The sequence below is a fragment of the Kryptolebias marmoratus genome, linkage group LG22, assembly GCF_001649575.2.
Source record: "Kryptolebias marmoratus isolate JLee-2015 linkage group LG22, ASM164957v2, whole genome shotgun sequence".
Taxonomy (NCBI): Eukaryota; Metazoa; Chordata; class Actinopteri; order Cyprinodontiformes; family Rivulidae; genus Kryptolebias; species Kryptolebias marmoratus.
This window is the reverse complement of record NC_051451.1, coordinates 2,517,890-2,542,827: the sequence shown is the minus strand read 5'-3', so window position 1 is coordinate 2,542,827 and position 24,938 is coordinate 2,517,890. Positions and strand designations below refer to the sequence as shown.

The window sequence follows — 24,938 nt, the reverse complement described above, 5'->3', positions numbered from 1 at the left end:
TTTTACTGTAAATGTTTGTGTAGTGACAGGGTTTTATCTCCACCTTAACAAACCACAAAAGAAGAACAACAGGAAACAACACTTTAAAAGTGTCCCGTTTTCTGAAGTAGTTTGTGGTTTTAATGCCAGGGTTCAAATCGTATTCAACGTAAAATGACATTTGTTTGGAAAACCTCTTTCCATTTATAGTCAAATGAAAATGACTGCCTGTTTTAGCTAAGAGCTACCTAGTGCCTGAACCGTTACATACTGTAAATCTTAACAATGGCAGTAATTGAAGCATATACCTGGAAAGTGATCCCATGGAAAAAAATTTTGGAGTTCACAGTCTTATCCAAAGACATGCCAACATACAGAGGGGTTGTGGACTGAACCGAGAAACTTCCATTTTATTACCTGTGAAACAACCACTTATGTTAAGATACACTGAATGGATGCAACTCATGCTCCAAAAAAAGTTGTTTAAAATGTAAATTAAATTAAACGATTCGTAAAGCTCAAAAACTCATAATGTTTTCACAATGGATCAAAGGAAATAAAGGAAATTTTGGGATATAAAAATAAGGTAGCTTTGAATTTGATGGCAGCAACACATCTGAGAAACATGAGACAGGCCATCAAAAGGCTGTAAATGTAAGTGGTATGAATAAGAAACAGATGGAGGAGCTTTTTGCAATAAATTATATTAATTGGCAACAGGTCAGGAAGAGGCCTGCGTACAAAAAGAACATTTTACAGAGGCCAAACTTCTTAAAAGTAAAAATGGGCAGAGGTTCACTGGCCTGCAAAAACTAGTCTGTCTATGTTCCTACTCTCACCTATAGTCGTGAGGTTTGGATCATGACCAAAAAAATGATGTCCTGGATTTAATCAACTAAAATGGGTTTCCTTCACAGGGTGGCCGGGCTCAGCCTTAGAGATAAGGTGAGGAGCTCTGTTGTCAGGGGGACCTTGGAGTAGAGCTGCACCTCCTTCACATTGAAAGGAGTCAGTTGAGGTGGTTCGGCCATCTGATTAGGATGCTTCCTGGACTCCTCCCTTTGGAAGTTTTTCAGGCATGTCCCACTAGGAAGAGACCTCAGGGTAGATCCAGAACTTGCTGGAGGGATTATGTATCCTCTCTGGGCAGGTAACGCCTTGGGATCTCCCAGGAGGAGCTGGAGAGTGTCACCTGGGAGAGGGAGGTCTGGGTTTCTCTCCTGGACCTGTTGCCTCCATGACCCGACCACAATAAGTGGTAGAAGATGGATGGATGGATGGATGGATGGATGGATGGATGGATGACTATGTCCGACTTTTACATACAATCAATGTCAAGAATACTCTTCTTGGTTGGGAACAAAGTCTGTAAAAAATAATAATATTTCAGGGTTTTTTTCTTTCTTTTTCCCCATGCTGACACAGATTTGGAAAATACTAAACTAAACCTTTACATAATTGTTTAAGATTGTAGAGTTTATAAAACTTAATGTAATATAACTGATAAATGTGTGACTATTTGTAACCTTAAACACTGGAGAACAAAACTGAGAATATTTGCATCTGTCTCTAAAAATGTTTGAACTGGTAGTCTGCAATATATTTTTTACATTTTTATTACACTTTTTATTAAACAAATTAAGGCAGTAAATTGAGTAAAAGTTGGAAAAAGTCTTTTTTTAGGTCTATAACTTTAGAAAGCCTTTCCATCTCCCGTAAAGCCGACAAATATAATATATTTGTTCTAATAGGAATATTCTTCGTCCTGCGTGTTGAATGTCTCCTGCAGGCTTCCGTAGAGGAGCTGCAGTTTGTTGACATTTCTCTCAGCTGACTTTCAGCAGAAACAGCCCACCGCAGCTTCATTTTTTCCGCTAATAGCGTCATCCATTGCTCTTAAACAGATTCATATATGTTCAGACATGCAGAAGTTACTTATGACCGACATTTTCTGACGATTTTCCGTCTTTGAGACGGTGACCGTTTGCGAAAAGCTAACAGGCTAGCTGCAACATTAGCCGACATTTAAAGAAATCATGGAGGGGATTCTGTACAAGTGGACTAATTACATGACAGGTAAGTAAGTCCTCTCTCGGACGTCTTCTTTTATTACGTGTCTTTGTAACTAGCTGTGAGGGAATGAACTTGAAATGTTGGCAGCTAATGCTAGCCGAGCTGCAAGTTACACCGTAATGGTTCTCAGAAAAACAGGATTAAAAAGTCTGCCTTTAAGATGCAGCACATGTCAGAAGATGTTTCACTAACTATCCTTTGTTTGAACTCAAAGCTGAGAAATATTCACAATACCTTCATGTCTAAATGACTGAACACCAACACTTAAACACACCTAAAATAACAAATTCTTAAACTTCTTTTAATTAAAACTCTATATGTTACTGTAGGAAGAGAGAACAAATAAAAACTGACTGGTGAGAGTTGATCCGGTTATTGTGAAGAAGACTTTTATTTGTAATCAATGAATATGACATATTCCCGGAAAAAACGGCACAATTCTGCTTTTTAAAACTAGCCATAGAAATAGTTTTAACAAATACAAACATGTGGCTTTGCTTTCTCAATTTTTTAAAGTGTTTGAAAAGCGGTTTGTCCAAAAATCCGTTGTTGAGGTAGAGCAGTGCACATTTGACACACATAAATCTGCATCTTTTGAATGAAGAGATGAATGAAAAGAAAGCGACCCACAGTGGGGCTGTTTGTTGAAGGAAAACTTCAACATGTCATCCTGAACCAGGCCAGGGATCGAGAGCTGCTGTTTCATATCTGAAGGCTCTCACTAGTTTTATCTTTAAATGAAAGCTACAGTCCTTGAAGGATTGCATATCGCCCGCTGCCGTGCATGCCAAGGTTTTAAACAAAGATCCAATTTTCATGGTAGTACCTGCAAGTCATCCCCGAGGCTTAACTTTAGTGACAACAGATCGTGTCAGGTACTTTTAGCTCAACCCGTTTTATTTGCTCCGTCTTTTTCTTTTCATCTAATTAAACAGAAATATATCTTGCAATAAAATATAAAAGCAGACATGTTTAACCAGACAAGCATGAGAAACAATCCCTTCCCTTCCCTCTGCTGCTGCAGCGCCAGGAGGCATTTGTCCACCTCCTGCTGCTCGAACCTGCACCTCTCCAACTGTGGATAAAACCAGCTGAGGAGCGAACATGCTGTGGCAACAATTACCTGCCCTGTCCGTGTGCATAATCACTCTGTTTTTATGCAAATGACACACAGACTAGTGCTGATGTGAAACAGGTGCCCGTATATACTGTTGTGCCTGTGCATCTGTCCTGTTTTACACAAATAAAATTAAAGACACTCCTGTTTTGGGAGGGAAAAGCTTCCACCTCCGTCTGAATGGAATATCAGAGCGGAGTGGTGTGATACAAGCCGGACGCAGCCTTGATCCTCTGAACAGTGGGAGCTGGGAGGGTAGAAGAAAGGTAGCAGCAACAATACGCACAAGGACAAAGAAGCTACAACACAAATAATGATCAACGTTTACAGATATGAACAAACTTGTTGGTACTCTTTTGTTAAAGAAAGAAATAGCCACAAAGGTCACTAAAAAAAGTAATGAAAAGAAGGGGGAAACAATCAACTAATAAATATTAATTATTGATTTTGAATTTTGGTTTAACAGAATTATTTAATAAACAAACTAATGAAACTGGCTTTGACAAAAAGGATGGTCCCTCTACAAATGTCCACAGGGACATGTTAAACTGTAATCAGCATCACAGCTGTCTGCAGTCTGTCTGTTTAAAGGGTGACAGGTAGTCACCGGGCTGTTTGGTATCATGGTGTGTAACACTGACCATGGAGCACAGAAAGCTGAGGACAGAGTTGTTTCAGGAGCTTAGAAAGAAAATGAAATAAAAAGCTAAAGAAATATGGGCAAAGTGAAAATCTAATTCATTCTAAAGACAAGTTTCTACAGCAAAGCCAAAAGGGACAGCTGTCTCCTTACAGTGTGCCTCTTCAGTCAGTAAACCCGGAGAACAATCTAACCTCTAACTGTGTTCGTGTTGCTTGTAAACAGCAGCTGATGGGCCCTCAGTATTTAGCAAACAGGCATTTTAAACCAGCAGGTTTACATGCAAATATCTTAGTAAATCCATTTTCTACAACATGCAGGCTGAAAACCTTCAGGAGCAAAGTATTTGTAAACCCTCTAATTAATAATTATACCTCACTGAGTCACTGATCCTGCTCTCAGTCATGGTTAGCTGTTTTTTGAGTAATATTTGTAATCACAAGAAAGTTTCTGAGTCTTCATTTTTTAAAGCTTGTCTGTTTTTGTTCAGCCTCATCTGATCGGCCAACTAGTCAGCTGAGTTCAGCTATATTTTATTTATAAAATCAAAGTTTTCTTAGCAATTTCACTGATAAATACAGTGAACTTTCCATGAATTATTCTTCTCTGAATTACCATCGTAGGTTCTTTAGTTCATTTGAATGTTTTTATGTATTTAAACATTTCAAACAAATGTGCAAAAACCCTACACAGTATTAGGTAAAATAATTACAACTATGTTAATGTGTAAGAATGAAAGAAAAACATACAGAGTGGTGCAGTGGTTCTGGGTGGAGTTTACATGCTCTCCCTCTCCAGGTGCTCTGGTTTCCTCCAACAGTCCAAAAACATGCAGGTTAGATGCAGCTCATGCTAAATTATCCCTGGGTGTGGATGGTTGTTTGTCTCATGTGTCTCTTTGTGTCCCTGTGATGGACTGGAGACCTGTCCAGGCTGTCCTCTGTCTCTCGTACAGTGACTGCTGGAGACAGGCACATGGGAAAAAGCTGATAAAGAAAAATGAGAGAATCGATGGATTCTTGCAATGAGAACTGCTTTTTTGAACAGGAGGAACTTTCATTTTCTGTGAAAATCCAGTCTGAATGCTGAGCACTGAATGAAAGAGAACAGAAGCTAAAACAAGCAGAACACAAGCTAAAACAAGCAGAATACAAGCTAAATTGAGGAAAACAGTAAAAAGCTAAAATGAGCGGAACATTAGCTATAAAGTAAAATGAGCAAAACCAGAGCTAAAAGCCAAAAATTCAAAAAACGTACTTAAAAGCACAAATAGCACAACAGTAGGCAAAAGCTAAAATTAGCAAGATGGTTTAAAAAGTTAAAAGTAGCTAAACTTTAGCTGAAAACTAAAAGTAGCAGAATGGTATTAAAACGCTAAGAGTAGCCTAAGAAAACCAATACAGCAAGTTTGAAAAAGATCCGTGTTTTGAAGCATCTGAAGAGATCTCAGGACATTTCTATGGGGTATTTTATTTTAAATGAAGTTGAAGTCATAGCACACTATTCCCAATCAAGCTGAGTTTTTCTGATGTGTGGATGGTTGGAATAGAGCCCAGTATGTGGATGTTCAGATGAAAACAATAAAGAGTGTGACTGCTGACATATCTGATTGTTCCTCCTGAAGATGGGTTTCATTTTACTTTCCCGACTTGTTTGATTGTGCTAATATGACTTCCTGGCACCAGGCTGGCAGCCTCGCTGGTTTGTCCTTGAGAATGGAGTCATCTCGTACTACGACAGCGAGGACGACGTCGGCAAAGGCAGCAAAGGATCCATCAAGATGTCTGTGTGTGACATTAAAGGTTGTTCACCTCGGCCGTTGTTTGTGACGTGACATTAAAGGTAAGCACGTCCATCACACGCTGCTCACGGTTTATGTTTCAGTTCACCCGACGGACTCGACGCGCCTGGAGCTGATCATTCCTGGCGAGCAGCATTTCTACGTGCGAGCTGTTAACGCTGCAGAGAGACAGAGGTGGTTGGTGGCTTTGGGATCATCGAAAGCTGGAACATTGGAAAGCCACAAACACAGAGGTGTGAAAATAAAACATGTCTGACTTGAAATGGAAAATGTTTAAGCCAGTGGTGTCCAATCCTGGTCCTGGAGGGCCACCATCCTGCATGATTTAGATGTTTCCCTGTTCTTTAACAGGTCTTCAGGTTCTGCAGAAGCCAGTTAATCACTCATTAATTCAAAGCAGAGAAACACCTAAAACCTGCAGGGTAGTGGCCCTGCAGGACCAGGATTGGACACCACTGGTTTAAGCCATAGGTTTTCCTGTTTTTACATTATTTTATTTGGTTTGACTTCCAAACAAAACTGACCTTTCTTTAAAGTTTCTTGTAAAGTGTGACTCTTCATCTTTTGTTGTTGTTGTCATTGTCAGGTCCAGACTGTCTGAAGACAAAGATGTCTGAACTGCGTCTGTACTGTGACCTCCTTGTCCAACAGGTCCAAACGATCCAATCACAGCACTCTGTGGAAACAGAGACCACGCCCACCTCTGAGGTGAGTGTCAGGTTTTATTCAGCTGTGTTTGAAATGCTCCCTGATTGGCTCACTCACTGCATCGTGGTCACTGAACAGTAGTCCTTACAGGGGACGGGGGACAGCGCAGTGTTTCTGCATTTCAAACACTGCTTGAATGGAGCGTAACTTATGTGTTGCATAAATAAACACCAACAAGATAGGTTGGAACACACACCTACAGTGCCTTGCAAAAGTATTCACCCCCTTGGCATTGTTTATGTTTTGAGGATTGAGGTCTGGACTTTGCCTAGGCCAGTCCAACACATTTAAATCCTCCCCTTTAAACCCCTCCAGTGTTGCTGTCCTGCTGGAAGCTGAGCCTCCATCCCAGTCTCAAAGCTCTGCTCAAGAATATCCGTATGTTTAGCACCATCCATCTTTCCCTCGACTTGTACCAGTTGCCCACTTCCTGCTGCTGAAAAACATCCCCACAGCATGGGGCTGCCATCACCATGTTTCACTGTGGGGATGGGATGTGTTGACTTTGCGCCAAATGTAGCGTTTTACTTGGTGACCAAGGAGTTCCATTTCAGTCTCATCTGAGCAGAGCACCTTCCTCCATACATCTGGTGAGTCTCCCACTCTTCCATCAAGGCCAGCTCTATGGCGTGTATGGCTTCTTGTGGTGCTGTGGACAGATGCTGTCTCTGCTGTGGACCTCTACAACTCCTTCAGGATTACCCTTGGTCCCTGTGCTGCCTCTGTTAGTGCCCTCCATGCCCAGTTTGTGAGTTTCGGTGGGCAGCCCTCTCTTGGCAGGTTCGTTGCGGTACCATGTGCTTTCAATTTGAAGATGATGGATTTGACGGTCCTCCCTGGGATCATCTAGTGGTGGGCAAATTGAAGAGAAAAACAACACAATGCTTCAGAAGCTCTGTGTCGGAGCGCGATTCGTTCACATGATCAATGACGTCCGACGCTTCGAAAGTGTTGAAGTCACGTCACTGCTTTAGTGCCTGATTCTAAAGGTTTAAAAGGACGTGAATCATTGGCGGGATTCATGGTGTTTTGGAGAGGAAGTAGTGCAAAATAACGAACCAACGGGACAGTGATACATGGAGCCAGTGAGGAAGAGAGGACGTTCTGCCATTTGAGTTTATTTATAGAAACCATAAACAACCATAACTTTATTCTTTCACCCACAGAAATACCTGTTCAAAGCAGCTCAGTGAAAACAGACAGAAACATCTCCTGATATTAAACAGCTTTCAGCTTTGTCATGATAAAGCGCCTCATTGTGGGTTTCTTTAAGCGGCTCTTCATACTTTTTCCACAAGATGGCGCCAAAGAGGACTGTGTTGGAAAGCTTCAGCTAATGAACCCTTTTCCAAAGCAAGCTTCATTTGCCCATCACTAGGAACATGAAAGCTTTGGATGTTTTTATAAGAACCCCACCCTGTCTTGTCTGGAGAGCTCCGTGGTCTTTATGGTGCGATGCCTCTTAGTGGTGTTTCAGCCTCTGGGGAATGGCAGAAAAGGTGGCCTTATATTGACAGATCATTGCACACAGGTGGACTTAATTTCACTAATTATGAGACTTTTGAAGGTAATTAGTTGCGCCAGTCTTTTTAGTGTTTCTCTTTACACATATCTTTTACACTTTGGTTGTAATTTATTTATTTACACAATCACTGACTGCAGATGTAACTATACCTCAACCTTCAATGCACTAAAACTATGAAATAATGTTACCTCCAAAATATTTCAAAACTGAACAACTGACTTTAGAGTTGTAGTTTGTGTGTAAACAACAAAAATGAGCTGCACAACAATAGAACTGTTGAAATGTGGCTCACTTTACATTCAGATTTACAACATATTTGCAACATGTTTCATATTTACTCAAGAATACTTTTACTGAATGATCACATAATTACATTAACAAATATTACAACTGTGGCTTGCCAGGGGTTCAGGGGTTCAACAGCCCGGCTGTAAAGCAAGGCGCTGAGGGGGTATCGCTGCCGTGTGCCTCGCTCAAGATGGAAAGGTTTGTGTTTTGATATAGGGCATAAAAATAGTGACGTAATCCATTAGATGAACCAATGCTAACAGATAGTTCCACTCCACCTGGGCAAAGGCTTTTGCTCCATCAAGAGAAAACATCCCAGAATGTATTCTATCAGAGGGGGTGTACAAAATACTGACAAGATGCTGAATAAAAGAGAATGAGTGACACCCTTTTACAACGCCAGACTGATCTTTAGGTATAATTGTTGGCAAGACTTTTTCTAACCTATGAGCAAGAACTTTGGCTAAAGCTTTTGCGTCACTGTTTAGGAGTGATGTGCATTGTGTCTGTGAATCCCACCGTGAAGGTCTGCCCTGTGTGAAGGAGTCAGATGACACAAAGTCAAGTTGGGCTAGAAGCCAAGTTTCTTATTTAGACTGAAAGATTTCCAGTATAGTTCTAGTTGACATTTTCCTAATACTTTTTCAAGCCCCACAGCTCAGACAGAGGAGATGAAGAGAACCTTTACAGAAGAGAAAAAGAAGTGAAAATCACAGAATTGATGTTAGCGTTAACCTTGATTAGCCTGCTGTGTCAGCTCAAGCCGCAATGCACTATGATCTATTTCCACATGGAGCTTTGGGATGAGTCTCTATGGCACTATAAAGCAGATAAAAAATATAGGCAAAATTTCAAACAGTACCATACAGTGGCTGACTCATACTGACTGATGGAGAAGTGGAAAACAGCCTCAGAGTCAAAACCATGATGCAGTTTGTATCTGCAAAGGATTATTACTGAAACATGAATAATAAATACAGAATTTTCCACACTATAGGGTGCACTGGATTATAAGGCATACTGTCAATGAATCCATTTTGGAGCTTTTGTCTCATATAAGGCACATTAAGTGAAACCAAACAGCCTCCTGTCTTTTTGGAGAATACTGCACCGACATAAGCGTCAAGTATCAACGCCTCCACGGCTCTCTTAGGTCCGCTGTGCACTACATAGAGCGACTATAACTGAGCCTTAATGCTGCAGGCGCTGCAGCTTTGGAGTTTACCAAAGTCGTACTAAAACATCACGACTTCTTACATATATAAGGTGCTCCGGATTATAAGGAGCTCTGTTGTTTTTGGAGAAAATTGAAGGCTTTTAGGTGCGCCTTACAGTCTGGAAAATATGTTTTTTTTGGAGTCAGTTTAATGAATGCATTTTACTTTTTAAAACTAGTGCGAGCTTTAATTTGACCCTGTTTACCTAAATTACAGATCTTAAAAATTCAAGTCTGTATAAATTTAAAGCAATGCAGTATTTTGCAAAAGTTTTAAATTGTTCATAATTATTGCCCATGAAAGTTAGGAGATCATGTAAATACCTGGGTGTGTGTGTTCATTTGTCTGACTCTTTGCAAAATAACTCATGATTTCAATAAAATTAGTATTATTAGTTTTATTTTAAAATAGTCTTTTGTTTATAAATGACTGATAAACTTTTTGGTCATATACTGAAAATAATGTCACTCGACGTGTGTGTTGTGAATGACTCTCAGCTACTACCACATCATTTTAGCTCAATACCTAAAGAACCGACAGAGTTGTAGCCATCTTTATGTTGGCTAATGTTGAATAGCTGTGGAGGCCATCTTAAATGAGCTTGACTTCAAAAGTTAATCAGCTGTAATTTGTTCTTTTTGAAAGTTTCATTGAAATCTGTCTGCTGGTTTATGAGACACATGCACACAGACACAGACAAAAACATTATCGCCCGCCGGGCAGAAATGATTGATTTATATTTTTTGAACTGTCTGTTCCTGGATCTGATGATGGTTGATGTTTCTCTTCAGGCCTCGCTGCTCAGCGCCACCTGTGAGACGTTCATCAGGACTTTGGAGGAGTGTATGAGTCTAGCCAACCAGAGTTTGACCCCTGACCTCCGACCTCCTGAAAGGGTGATTTCACTTCCTCCTGCTAAGTGACTTTAATTGTCAGGCTCAAGAGTTTAATGCTTTATTCATTATTGGGAATTGTTTCTATTAATTTCTGCCTCCTTCTTTGCTGTGACATCATCAACAGCGACCAGCTCTGATTGGTCAGTGACTAACATGTGTGGCCAAGTCGCCCCGACTTTATTTGAGAGTTTGACCGTCTCATCAGACGGGAGAATTTTGTGATCTGAAGTTAGAACTTAAAAAAAAAGAATAGGATCTTGTTTTTGTTGTAAAATTGGCTCATTGCAACTTTATATTTGACCAAAACACGCCGTTTAAAAACAGGGAATCAGAAAGGACAGCTAGAAAGAATCTTTTTGAAATATTGACAAAATAATACTTTCTGATTTCTGTTACACTGCCTTCTTTATTAGGTTTATTGTTGATTTTACCACATAGAATTGGGGATAATTGTTTAAAATCTTTTTAAGCTTGAACTTTAAATGTGAGGCTTGTTGAGGCTTCTGCTTTTACAGATTATTTGTATGAAAAATATGTAATAAACCCCCACATTTAGTACGTTGCAGAATGTTGAGTTTTAAACACTTTTGTGTTTTGTTTGTCCGTCTGCACAGATGAAGAGGTCCATCAGCCATCCTGGAACATACAGCTTTGACAGGTCAGTTCAAACACATTCAAGTTAGTTTAAAACCTTAAAATATTGAGAAAATACAGTTTGTCTTTATTTTAAACCTGCTTCACAAACAAGAGAAAGAAAACACAGTGTTGTGAAAAAGTATTTGCCCCTTTCCTGATTTCTGATTCTTTTGTATGTTTGCCACAGTTAAATGTGACAAACATACATCCAATCAAACAGATTTAAATATGAGACAAAGATAAGACAAGTAAACAGAAAATGCAGGTTTTAAATGAAGGTCTTTATTATTAACCAAAGCTACATGGCCCTGTGTGAAACAGCAGTGATAAAACATAAATTAACTCTGGTTTATCACATCTTTGGAATGTTAAGTTTAATTTGTCTTTAGCCCCACCCAGCCCTGAATACTGACACACCTGTTTTCAATTAAGAAATCACTTAAATGAAACCTGTCTGACAAAGTGAAGTAGACCAAAAGATCCTTAAAAGCTAGACGTCATGCTGTGATCCAAAGAAATTCAGGACCAAATGAGAACTAAAGTAATTGAGATCTATCAGTCTGGAAAAGGTTGCAAAGCCATTTCTGAAGCTTTGGCACTTCAGCGAGCCACAGTGAGAGCCATTATCTACTAACTGTGAAAACATGGAACAGTGGTGAACCTTCCCTGGACTGACCAGACGACCAAAATTACCTCAAGAGCGCAGCAACGAGTCATCCAAGAGGTCACAAAAGACCCAACAACAACATCCAGGAACTGCTGGCCTCACGTGCCTCAGGTAAGGTCCGTGTTCACGACTCCACTATAAGAAAGACGAAGGGCCAAATGGCCTTCATGGCAGAGTTCCAAGATGAAAACCACTGCTGAGCTAAAACATAAAGGCTCGTCTCAGTTTTGCCAGAAAACATCTTGATGATCCCCAAGACTTTTAGGAAAATACTCTGAGCTGACAAGATAAAAGTTGAACTTTTTGAAGGTGTATGTTCCATTATCTGGTGTAAAAGTAATACATCATTTCAGAAAAGGAGCTTCATACCAATAGTGAAATATGGTGGTGGTAGTATGATGGTCTGGGGCTGTTTTGCTGCTTCAGGACCTTGAAGACTTGTTGTTGTAAATGGAACCATGAATTCTGCTGTCTACCAAAAGATCCTGAATGATGATGTCCGGCCATCTGTTTGTGACCTCAAGATGAAACGAACTTGGGTTCTGCAGCAGGACAATGATCCAAAACACACCAGGAAGTCCACCTCTGAAGGGTTGAAGAAAAACAAAATGAAGACTTTGGAGAGGCCTAGACAAAGTCCTGACCTGAATCTGATTGAGATGCTTAAAAAGGCGGTTCATGCTCAGAAACCCTCCAAAGCAGCTGGATTATAACAACGATGAGTGGGCCAAAATTCCTCCACAGTGCTGTAAAAGACTCATTGGCAGTTATTGCAAATGCTTGATTGCAGTTGTTGCTGCTAAAGGTGGCCCAACCAGTTATTAGGTTTGGAGGGTAATCACTTTTTCACACAGGGCCATGTACGTTTGGATTGTTTCCCACTTAATAATAATAACCTTCATTTATAAACTGCATTTTGTGTTTGCTTGTCTCATCCTTGTCTAATCTTCAAATTTGTTTCATGATCTGAAGCATTTAAGCGTGACAACATACAAAAGAATAAGAAATCAGGAAGGGGGAAAACCCTTTTTCCCACCACTCTAAATTTCGTTCAGTTCTTCATGATGTTTGCCTGCTGGAAGGTCAGTTTTACAGACTTCCTGAGTAACTGTTCATCATCACACCTGTAGGGGGCAGCATTACAGCATGTCACTGGTAGATTTGGAGAAAAGATTCACATTCAGGTTATGAAAGAGTCAGCTGTGTATGAAAAATGAAATCCCTGCTGAGGGTAACTTTAATCCTCTCAACTAGAGTTACTCAGAGGTTGAATAAGAACAAAAGAAAAGAAAATGCTTTCTTTGTTCAGAATGAGAACAGTAAATATTGTTGTAGAAATTTAAACAAACATGAGTGAAACAAAACCTCATTTCAGCATTTTCAGCACTCTGACAATGGTTGGCTTTATTCTTTTTAAGTTAAGTGAATTCTTGCTGTTTTTCAAACACCAATATTAAATCTTCTGACTGGTGACGTTTTGAGTTTTACTTTTTTGAGAAGCTGAAGTGAAAAAGAAACATCTCTGACAGCTCCACCTTCACTTGGTTTCTTTATCACAACATGAACTGAGGATTTACCTAAGCATGTAAATAAATATTTAAATAGATAATAAAATATGAGTAAGCACCATAAATTTTTTTAGGAATACAGATTACAGGCTGATAGACGATCTTCAAAGATTATAAACAAATTCATAGGGTGTTCCACGTCCTTTTAGTATAAGAGAACAAACTTAAGCCCCAAAGCCTCAATTTGACAGAATGACCTCAGACTTTAGGCTGATAAAACAACATGCAGAACCAAATTATCTGCAACCTGAAGAGATGTAATGTTATTAATGAGCTCCTCACATCAGCTGAGCCGGAGACCAGCTGCATTAAAGTCGTCTTCCTCAGCAGAGATTGTTAACTTTGTCTCACTGAGACAAACACAACCTTCACTTTGATTATATCAGGATAGAATATCATATCAGTAACTTGTGTCTATCACAAAACAGGTTTTAATCCTGTAATGATGATCTTGTCACATATGTGCAACATTAAATCAGACTTGACAAGACTTTCCCCCCTCCAGGTCAGGTGTACTGAAGGAGTACATGAGCGGGGGTCAAAGGTCAGCTCAGCGCAGACACCGGACGTCCTCCGACAGCTCCGTTTACGACACAGAACGTAAGACATGTTGTCATTTTTACAGCCCACAATAGTAAGCAATAAATTTGTGACAGTTTGATGAGAGAAAATAAAAATTTTGTGATGTGTTTTTACAAACATCAGGGACCTTTATTATCATCCAATGCTGTCAAAGGGAGGCAATCATGTGCTTGTTTGTTAGTGAGATGCATCAAAAACCTGTGGACGGATTTTATTAAAACTCTCAGAAAAGAATATTGGACGCATTTGCAGACACAAACAAACTTCTTTGTACCCTTTCATCATAAAAACAAAACAAAAAACCCACAAAGGTCACTGAAATAACTCGAAACTAACAAAAGTAATAAAAAAAAAAATCAACTAATGAAAAACTGTTAACTGTTTGTTTTATTATATATATATAATGTAAAATGAAACGGGCCTTCACAAAAAAAGGATGATTTCATTGGAAAAGACTGAAACTAATTTGTCCACAGGGACATGTTAAACTAATCAGCATCACAGCTGTCTGCAGTCTTATAATCAGTCAGTCTGTCTGTTTAAAGGGTGACAGGTAGTCACAGGGCTGTTTGGTATCATGGTGTGTAACACTGACCATGGAGCACAGAAAGCTGAGGACAGAGTTGTCTCAGGAGCTTAGAAAGAAACTGATTGAGCAGCATGTTAAAGGTAAAGACTATAAGACCATCTCCAAGCAGCGTGTTGCTCCTGTGACTACAGCTGCTCAGATTATTCAGAAGGTTAAGGTCCACAGGACTGGAGACAACCTCTCTGGACGTGGACACAAGAGGACAGCTGATGATAAATTGAAGAGACAGATGATATGAAGGGTAACCAAAGAGTCCAGAAAAACTTCTAAAGAGATTAGAGGTGAACTCCATGATGTCATCAGATCACATCATCGATCGCTGTTTGAACCAAAGTGGAGTTAATGGAAGATGAGGAGGAGGACACAAATTTATAAAAAAACAGATTGAAATTTGCTAAAATGCAAATTGACAAGCCACAAAGCTCCTGGGAGAATGTCCCATTAGCTCTGTGTTCACAGACCCAACACTAAAACAAAGAAAAGAACACCTACAGTACCTACAGTAGAACATGGAGGCGGCTCGGTTCTGTTCTGGGGCTGCTTTGCTGCATCCAACACAGGGTGTCCTAAATCTGCTCAGGGTACAACGAAATCTCAAAACTATCAAGGAATTCTGGAGCCAAATGTGCTGCTCAGTGTCAGAAAGCTTGGTTTCAGTCTCAGGTCATGGGTCTATCAACAGGATCATGAGCCAAACCTCACAGCTAAACATCCAAGAATGGCTCAGAACAAATCATTGGATTGTTCTGAAGTGGCCTCTGAGCCCTGATCTAAATCCTGTAGAACATCTGTGGAAGGAGCTGAAACATCTGGAGAAGGAACCCTTCAGACCTGAGACAGACATGACCCACACCTACTGGCTGAAGAAACTGACCGCTCTCCATGAACGCAGGACAAATGAACCAGCTGCTGATGGAAGGGACCCACCCTGAGTGGTTGACCAAAGGCCGTATTGATCATAAAAGACATTCAGAAAGGGACAATTCCTTCCAACTACCGGCCCATCACCTGCCTCTGTACAACATGGAAGCTCCTGTTAGGCTTCATAATGGCTAAGATGAATAGGCTCATGGGTCGATACCTGAGTGAGGCACAGAAGGGAGTTGGCACCAACACCAGGGGAGACAAGCACTAGCTACTAGTCAACAGAACTGTAGCTCGAGACCAGACACACAAACCTTCTGCACTTCCTTGATTGACTACAGGAAAACCTGTGACTCAATGCCCGACACATGGATACTGGAGTGCTTGAAACTGTATAAAGTCAACAGGACACCAAGAGCCTTCATTGAGAACTCAATGGGAATGTGGAAGACAACTCTAGAGGCCAAGTCAAAGCCAATTGCACAAGCCAGCATCAAATGCGGCATATACCAAGGTGATGCTTTGTCCTCACTCCTGTTCTGCATGGGCCTGAGCCTCGTCAGCCACATCATTGTAAAGAGTGGCTATGGATGCTGGTTCCAAAGTAGAACAGTCATCAGTCACCTCCTCTACATGGATAACATCAAGCTGTATGCCAAAAGTGAGCGAGACATCAACTCACTGATCCACCTCACCAGGATATACAGCAAGGACATTGGAATATCATTTGGACTTGATAAATGCAACAAGGTGATCACAACTGAAGGGGTTGAACTACCTGAAGGCAACACTGCAGATTTCCAGGACAGCTACAAATACCTTGGAATCCCAGAGGCAAATGGCAACCAGGATGAGGCCGCAAGGAAGTCAGTCATAACCAAATACCTACAGAGAGTCAGGCAGGTCCTGAAGTGCCAGCTGAATGACAAGAACAAAGTCCAAACCATCAACACATCTGCAGTGTCAGTCATCAGATACCCTGGTGGTATAATAACCTGACCAAAGGAGGAGATAGAAGTCACTGACATCAAGACATGAAAGCTCCTCACAATGCACGGAGGGTTTCAGCCTAAGTCCAACACCCTGAGACTGAACACTAAGAGAAAGGAGGGAGGCAGAGGACAAGTGAGCATCAGAGCCAGTATACAGGATGAAACAACCCAGATCCTGGAGTCCATCAGGAAGAAAGCCCCCAATGATGATCTGCTAGGTGAAAGTCTCAGGCAGCAGAAGCCCAATGTGGAAGAGGAGAAAGAGGAACCATCATGGAAATACAAGACCCTGCACAGCATGTAGCACTGACAGACTAAAGAAGTGGCTGATATCAACAAATCCTGCCAGTGGCTAGAAAGGCTGGACTGAAGGACAGACAGAGGAACTAATCATGGCAGCACAGGAGCAATGGAGGTCAGGGTCTATCATACCAGGCAGGATTCAAGGTTCAGGCTGTGCAAAGATGTCCCTGAGACAGTCCAGCACGTAACAGCAGGATGTTAGATGCAGGCAGGCAAAGAATACATGGAACACCATAACCAAGCAGCTGGAATAGTTTACAGGAACATCTGTACCGAGTATGGACTGGAAGTCCCACAGTCAAAGAGGGAGACGCTATCTAAGATGGTGGAGAATGGCAGGGCTGAGATACTGTGGGACTTCCAGACCCAGACTGACAAACAGGTGATGGTCAACCAACTGGACACTGTGGTGACAGATAAGATACAGAAGAAAGCAGAGGTGATAGATGTAGCAGTCCCAAGAGACTGTAACATCAGGAAGAAGCACGAGACGCTGGAGAAATACCAAGAGCTGACAGAGGAAATAGGAAATAGAGAAAATTGAGAGGAGTCAAGGCCTCAGTGGTAGCAGTGGTCAGCTAAGACACTGCCTGGAACCCTCGAGCTCCCAGGCCTCTGGTAGAGGACCTGAGCTTGAAGTAAAAAATAAATAAAAATAATTATTATTTAGTAAAGAAGGCAAATTTATAGTGATGATGACTGATTTATGACATCAATAAAAGCAGAAATTATCCAAGGGGGTGAATACTTTTGCAAGGCACTGTACCTTTTGACCCTGGTAGGTCTCCCTGTGTGAGTATTCCTCAGTCAGACTAAGAGGGATTCCATGACCTTGATAAAAGAGGAACACATAAATCTTGCAACTGGAGGCTCACAACATATAGAATAAAATGTCACATAACAAAATCTTAGCAACCCCTTTGAATATGTTATTACAATGCAGATTATACACACATGGGCTCTTTTTAGTCCTATTAAAGTCCTAATCCAGCAGTTAATAGTCATCACCTCAAAGGAAGAGCTGCTGTAGTCAGTATTATTAGATTTTAAGCTCTTAACAAGTGCTGTTTTATAGGATTCTCTGAGTCTCATAATAAAGAAAGTTAGCAGTATGACAATAATGGAAAATAGAAATGGGAAAATGCAAAAAAAAACAAATATATTCTTCCTAAAATAATCTGTATCTGATACCGTAGTACTGCCTAAAAGCCTAATAATGCCATAAGTACTCTTTACATTTGTAAAACATTTTGCTGATAACACCTTTATTTTCTGGGGTTGACTCATCTGGTTTTGATCATCCTGTGGGCAGAACAGACGGGCCGCTTTCTGAATCCTGAATGAAGTGACCTTTGACCTGAGAAAGCTGTGTGTTGTGTTCCAGGTTTGCTGCCCAGTCTGAACGGAGAGTCGTCTTCCATTCCTGAGGAGAAGGGAGCCAGTGAGAGTCCAAAGACCACGCCCACGGACACAGACACTGACCTGTCCATCTGATGGCCTGATGTCCACCTGAACCAGGCTGAAACGTCCTCCTCCTGAAGTCAGCTGATTGCCAAATACAAGCACTTTGGAGTCATTCGGTTTCTTTTGCACACTGGACAGACAGGACCTGTGGTAAACTTTAACCTGCTTGGCAGCCTTCAGATCACTGATCTGGACTCAGAGAAACAGAAACTCCGATTCTGCTCCAGCAGCTGACTGGATCCGTTGTGAAAACGATTAACTGTGAATTTCTGGTTTCTGCTGCTTTAAAAGGACATGAGAATGTAAAGACAGTTTGAAGACTTTTTGTTTTGTTTCCAAAAATTGTCACAGAGCCAAAAGTTTTCCTTCATCTTTCTTTGGAAGGTAGGCACACATGAAATCTGTTCTGTTCCTGGTAACCTGCTGAAAACAAAACAAAGAACCCTGTCTGTCTGTCAGATCTGACCTGAAGCACTTTGCCTCATTTTGTACAGACCCATCTTCAGTGTTCTGTTAGTCAAAGAAGTGTCCTGCTGCATCGCCTTATCCTTCTCCTGAAAGACAAATGCTTCAGAATCACACGTTTCTTCAGCAGCACTAAGCTCAGGAGAGTCAGAAGGAAGCTAAAAAGCAAATATGAAGAGCATCCCCATTTTGGCAGCTAACTTTCCTGCAAGTCTTGGTGAAAACTTGCAGCTCAGAGGTTAAACTGGAGCTGATCGTCACTCCAAACACGAGCCAGGTCAAACTTCACTCCATTTATTACAAAGACTGGTGTAGGTATTTAAATGCTTTCTTCCTTGTAGTTTTTATATTTTGAGGTCCTTTTTGGAAGTGGATTCTGTCCAGACAGACAATTTAGGAGTGCAAATTCATGAATGCAGAGTTGGACCTGATGTTGGATGAACAGAACACTTTTTGTTTCAGTGTGAGTCAGAAATCAAACCACAGTTGGTGTTTCCTTGAATGAAAGCAGGAGGCAGAAATAGCTGAAACAAAGACAACAAGTGGATTCTGGCATTTAACAAAGTTAGAATTTAAAACTTCATCTGATTAGAACAGCCATGAGCTCACCGTGGCAGGAAGTAGTTCTGAAGGTGAACGGTGGCTCAGAAAACACAAACAACTCAGATGTATTTCACTTTTCTGTGGCTTTGATGAACATATTTTCTTGTTTTGTCTGTGTAGTCATGGAGCGTTGAGCTTCAGGGCAACTTTGAACAAGTGTAAATTCACAGCGTGAAGTTTTAACGTCTCTCTGCGAACCTGACTTTACTAACAGAATTTCTGTGCCATTTTTAAATTATCAGTTTCAATAAATGGTACAAAAACCTTCTGCAATTCAGAGTACATTGTTGCAATAAACAAGTTGGAAGTCCTTTGCCGACACTGCCATGTTTTTAGGAAATGGATTGCATTATCAGTACCCGTCTGATGTAAAAGAAGGAAATTCAAGCAGTTAAACAGCTTTCAGAAAAATAAGCTCAGATTTTTCTGAATTCCCACATTTTATTTGATCAAATTGGTTGCTGTTGTACAACCCCAATTCTGAAATGTTAGGACATTGTGCAAAATATAACTAAAAACAATCTTTTGTAATTGTTATGGCAGCAACGTGTGTGTTTCTTATTGGCACCAGGTACTTTTCCAGCGTCGTTGCCCCAACCTGTCATAAAATTAAACATTAAAAGTACAATTTCTTTGTTTCAACATTCGATATGTTTACTGTGTTCTAATGGGAACAACAAATGGCTTTCTGAAAATGATAAATCATTGCATTTTGTTCCTAGGCCTTTCAAGTTGGGCTTGTGTGTCTGTTGTTGTTTGGACTGACTTTGTCTCACCACAGCTTTAAACAGAAAAAACAATTCTTCCAAATCATTGATCTCAACGTAAGACATGGAAATGTGAAAGTTTTGCACTTTATTTATTTGAATGCAGGCACATTTAGTTTTTGTCAGCAGTTTAAAATCTTCCTCTCATCTGTTTTTCTTCATCAGTGATCAGATCAGTTGGTTTGAGTTTATATGGTTCGCTTCATGACTATTATTGTTTGCAACAGCATGAGCATTATATATTTTCTTTATTTCAGCATTTATAATTTCCTTTGACTAAATAAAGTAACATGATTTGACAAAAAATATATTTAAACAGTTTAAAATATCTTGTAATACAGAAGACAGAGTGGAGGGAGCATGTATTGTATTTCTCCCAATAAAACAATATGAACAAACAAACCTGCAACTTTTGAAGTAAATCTTCTGGTGCCTGTTTTCTTGTGGATATTTTGTATTTTTAAAATGTCTTTATTATGTTGACTTAACACCTGGTCAGTAATGAACACAGTTAAAGGATGGATCTTTGTTGAACGTGGTATATGATATTAGTGGTGTTTATAGGTGCTGGTAGCCTGTTATGGTACTTTAGACAGTTTGTCTTTTATTGTGGATTTATTCTTCTTACCTGACAGTCTGAATAGGTTCAGTTTCCATAAATATCAAACAGAAACAAAAGTCAGCGGCTTTTGATTTAATTTAGAATAATACAAATGAACTCGGCTCCTGATTTTTTTCTTTTTTGTGGTCAAATAACAGGAGATGAGCTAAATGTCTCTGCTCAAAGTGAAATGTGGTTTTATCCCGTCAGATTTTTATTGTCTGAATAAAAGTATTTCAATTGAGCTAAAATTAAGGCTGGTTTTGTCTTTTAGTCATAAATTCAAAAATACATATAAACTACATGAAACAAACATACATGCATGTACATAAATACAACCATTACATGCATCCATGTGGAAGTATCCATAACATGAACATACATTCATTCAAACATGTTTGTACAGTTAAAACAAGATGTTTACATACACTGAATAAAAAGAACCATTTCCAAAATTACACTATATTGCCAAAAGTATTTGCTTGCCACACTTCACACAAATACGAACTTCAGTTTCAGCCTTTACAGCTATAAGAGCTTCAGCTCTTCTGGGAAGGCTTTCCACAGGTTTAGGAGTGTTTATGGGAATTTTTGACCATTCTTCCAGAAGCTCATCTGTGAGGTCAGATGCTGATGTTGGACAGAAGACCTGGTTCACAGTTTCTGCTGTAATTCATCCCAAAGCTGTTCTGTCAGCTGGAGGTCAGGACTCTGCAGAACAGTCCAGTTCTTCCACACCAAACCTGCTCATGCATGTCTTTATGGACCTTGCTTTGTGCCCTGGTTTAACTTCCTGCCTGATGTTTTAAGATGTTGCTTCAATATTTCCACATAATATTCTTTCCTCTTAATGCCATCTATTTTGTGAAGTGCACCAGTCCCTTCTGCAGCAAACCACTCCCACAGCATGATGCTGCCACCCCCATACTTCACAGTTGGGATGGTGTTCTCAGGCTTGTAAGCTTCCTCCTCCAGAAATAACAATAGTCATTACGAGCAAACAGTTGAATTTTAGTTTCATCAGACCACAGGACATGGTTTATTTCTGTCCCTGTGTGCATTTACAAACTGTAATCTGTCTTTTTATGTTGCTTCTTCCTCACTGAGTGGTCTTTCTGCTCATGTTGGTATTGATAATGACACACTCTGACCAGCTTCAGCAGCATCTTCACAAGGTCTGTTGTTTTTGTTTTCATACCAAAATACCTTCATCTTGGGACCACAGAGCCTCTCTCCTTCCTGAGTGGTATGATAGCAGGACATTCCCATGGTGTTTATACTTGTGTAGATTTGAACAGATGATCCATCACTCATGGATGAATCAGAGTTGTGGAGGTTGACAGTTTTCTTCTTGATATCTTGGCTGATTTCTTTAGATTTTTCCATGATGTCCTACAAAGAAGCAGAGGGCTTGAGGCGTTCCTCCAGTTGACTCAAATGTTGTTAGCTAACCAATCAAAAGCTTCCAAAGCCATTACATCATCATCTGGGCTTTCATAAATTATTTATAGGCACAGTAATCTTAGTGTGTGTAAACCTGTAAGTTTGAAGGAAGTTAAAAAAAAATCTCTAAAAAATTATTTCCCTCATTATTCAGGCATTTAACAAATAGAAATAATTGTGGTAATCTTAGCTGACCTAAAACAATAAAGGTTTAGTCTGATTTAATGTCAGACAGTGAGGAAAACAAGGTTCTGTGTTTTTATACAGTGTATGTAAACATCTGGTTTCAACTGTAAATGCGTGCATACAGACATTTGTCTTCTTAAGAGCAGTTTTCTGTCCTCATTGCCTTCCTTTCTCCCCCAGAAGAAGCTCAGATTTGAATCATTTGTCAGTTTTCATAAACCACAGCCACTTTCTGCAGGACGTTATAAATCCTGAATCAGAGGCAGAAGCTCCAGCATCCTTTGGAGCCACCGTAAGAGTCTAAAACAGAGAAACAGAAACACTCAGTTATTACATCTGTACACATTTGTGTCTCACATCATGTCCGTCGCAACAAAGCCGCTAGCTGACGTCATCCTCCACACTTAGGAGGTTCGGCATTATGAGGTGTTTTAAACAATGGAGCAGTCTTTTCAGTCTCACCTTCTCACAGCACAGATGGACCTTTTCCAACAGAGTGGAAAAAATAAAAGGCACAACAAGAGGCTCTTTGTACGAGCTGAGTGCAGTTTGTTCCACCTACAGTAACTGTTAAGCCTCTCCAGATGTCTTCCACTCTGCGTGCCAACACACGCTGATGTCAGGTTGTTGAGCTGGGGACAGAAAAAATAAATGAAATTTACCTTCCTTTGTTTAACAGAAAACAATCAAACTAAACATGTGTTAGACAACAAAAAAGCTGAAACATATGAGACATGTTTGAATAAAACTGTGTCCGTCTCTGTTTGTCAAAAAACTTCAGCAGCAATAAATTCCAGTTGTTTGGTTGTCATTGCATCAAAGCCATGATTAAATTAAATGTCTAAATTCCTTGAATAAATGCACGTCGCCTGCTGTCTTTCATTCCAGGGTTTTAGACTAAGATAATCTTATTTTGGAAAAAGGCAGAATTGAAGCTGTTTTAGTCCGACTGTGGAAAAAATAAAATCATTTGTAAACAGACAAAGATCTTGTGTAATCAGCCTTCAGACTGTGTTAGGGACGACTCTCAGCTACAACTTAACTCAATATTCCACTAACTTACAGCCATTTTTTGTGTTTGCTAATGTTGTTTAGCACACAGGCAAAAACATTATTGCCTGCTGCCAAAAGTTAAAAAGGCAAGCCATAATCATGAGTATGCATGAGGTCGGCTGCAATATCATTGTTTAAATAAAGGGATAATCCAGTAAACTTTAAAGTGTTTTTTTATATTTATTAATAGTTGTTACCATACCATATATGACATCAGTCATTGAGCACAGAGAGAGAGAAAGAGGCAAAAGTCTTCCACCAGGCTAGGCTAATGGCTAGTCAAACAACAAACAAACAAATCAAAAATGACCTGCTGGTGTTAAGAATGCTTCATTAGCTAATATTAAACATTATTCATTTTAATGCCACTGTTTGAAAAATGCTAAAAACAAAGTGGCACTTGGTTGGCCTGCCATTAGCCCAGCCTGGACAAAGACTGCCCCGTTCTCTGTGCGCCCTGCTCTGTGACTGATGGCTGATAACTAATAACTAATGACAACTACGCTGCCGGGAAAAAGACTTCACCCTCAGATGTTTTCAGCTTTTATTGTTGTCATGGTCAATATAAATTGTTCTTCTTTACAAAAAATAACAAAAAACCCTTCTATGACAAAGGGAAATCAAATTTCTCCAGAGTAATACCAATTCATTAAAATATGTAATATAAAACAAGTGATTGCATTAATATTTACCCCCTTAAAAGTGAAAAATTATTGAAAAGTAGAAGTCAGGGGATGGATACAAAAGGATTTCCAAACATCCTAAACATCCCAGGAGTTCTGTTAAAACCATCATCAAGACATGAAAGGAATATGGAACATGTATAAATCTACCAAGAGCAGGCTGTCCTCCCAAACTGAGTGAGCCTGCAGAAGGAGAGCAGTGAGAGAGGCCACCATGACACCTGGGAGCTCTCTGAAGGAGCTCCAAGCTTCAGCAGCTGAGATGGGAGAGACTGTACAGATACCAGCTCTAACCCAGGTTCTTCACCAGTCTGAGCTTTATGGGAGAGGGGCAAACAGAAAAACACTGTTGAAGAAAACTAATAATAAATCCCAACTAGAGTTTGCCAGACTCTTAAATTGTCCTTAGGTGTGAGTGAGAGTGTGGATGGTTGTCTGTCTCGTTTGTCTCTTTGTGTCCCTGTGATGGACTTGGGACTTGTCCAGGGTGTCCCCCACCTCTCACACAGTGAGCCGGAAAGGAGAAGCAGGTAAAAGAAAATGGATGGATGGATAGAGTTTGTCAAACAGCATGTAGAAGACTCCATAGTAAATCTGATTTTTTTCCCATATTCCTTCCATGTCTTGATGATGGTTTTAACAGAACTCCTGGGATTTTAAGGGTCTTGGAAATTCTTTTTATATCCATCCTCTGACTTGTATTTTTAAAAACAAAACAAACTACCCCACCCCCCACCCCCAACATTCTCTTTTAATTTTTTAAAAATTTCACTTTGAAAAGAAAAATAAAATCAGTTTCTCACTAAAAAAGAGATTATTTACTTGTGAATGAAATATGCAAATGCAGTAGGAAAAGTTCATGTTACTAAATATTTGTGTTTGTGAGGACAGGGCCCTAAATCTGATCAATTCCACTAAAATAGTCCTGTTTCTAATTTGAGAAACATTACATAACAGAAGTTTGTTGTTGTCATGTTCTGTCACACGGTCTCTTCCATCATAAAATCAATGCTCCGATCTGTGGAGAGTGCTGAGCAGCAGACCTGATCCAGGACCTGACCCAGGACCTGATCCAGGACTGGAAGTAGTCCGTAGATGTGAGACTGAGAACAACTCAAGTGCAGGAACAGAAAAACATCACAAGACACAACATGAGCAGAAAAAAATGATTTCACAGCGTATCAGATGGTGGTTTGGAAAATGCTGCAGAGCCTTGGCTGCTGTTCCC

At 40.1% G+C, this 24,938-nt stretch overlaps 1 protein-coding gene across 1 annotated transcript; it reads left to right on the top strand.

Moving 5' to 3' along the window:
• The first annotated feature begins 1,763 nt into the window (after positions 1 to 1,763).
• Positions 1,764 to 20,589, top strand: plekha3 (pleckstrin homology domain containing, family A (phosphoinositide binding specific) member 3). The gene is made up of 8 exons (XM_017435607.3): positions 1,764 to 2,055; positions 5,495 to 5,611; positions 5,694 to 5,843; positions 6,197 to 6,318; positions 10,140 to 10,244; positions 10,859 to 10,902; positions 13,621 to 13,715; positions 17,830 to 20,589. Exons 1-8 carry the CDS (start codon positions 2,016 to 2,018, stop codon positions 17,937 to 17,939), a joined length of 783 nt encoding a protein of 260 aa, XP_017291096.1. The 5' UTR covers positions 1,764 to 2,015; the 3' UTR covers positions 17,940 to 20,589.
• Positions 20,590 to 24,938: the final 4,349 nt, after the last annotated feature.

What these genes read in the sequence shown, in the direction of transcription:
- plekha3 (XM_017435607.3), top strand. Translation starts at nt 2,016, where the DNA reads ATGGAGGGGATTCTGTACAAGTGGACTAATTACATGACAG. An exon ending in GTGGACTAATTACATGACAG is followed by an intron (nt 2,056 to 5,494) that starts GTAAGTAAGTCC and finishes TCCTGGCACCAG; the next exon opens with GCTGGCAGCCTCGCTGGTTT. An exon ending in GGAACATACAGCTTTGACAG is followed by an intron (nt 10,903 to 13,620) that starts GTCAGTTCAAAC and finishes TCCCCCCTCCAG; the next exon opens with GTCAGGTGTACTGAAGGAGT.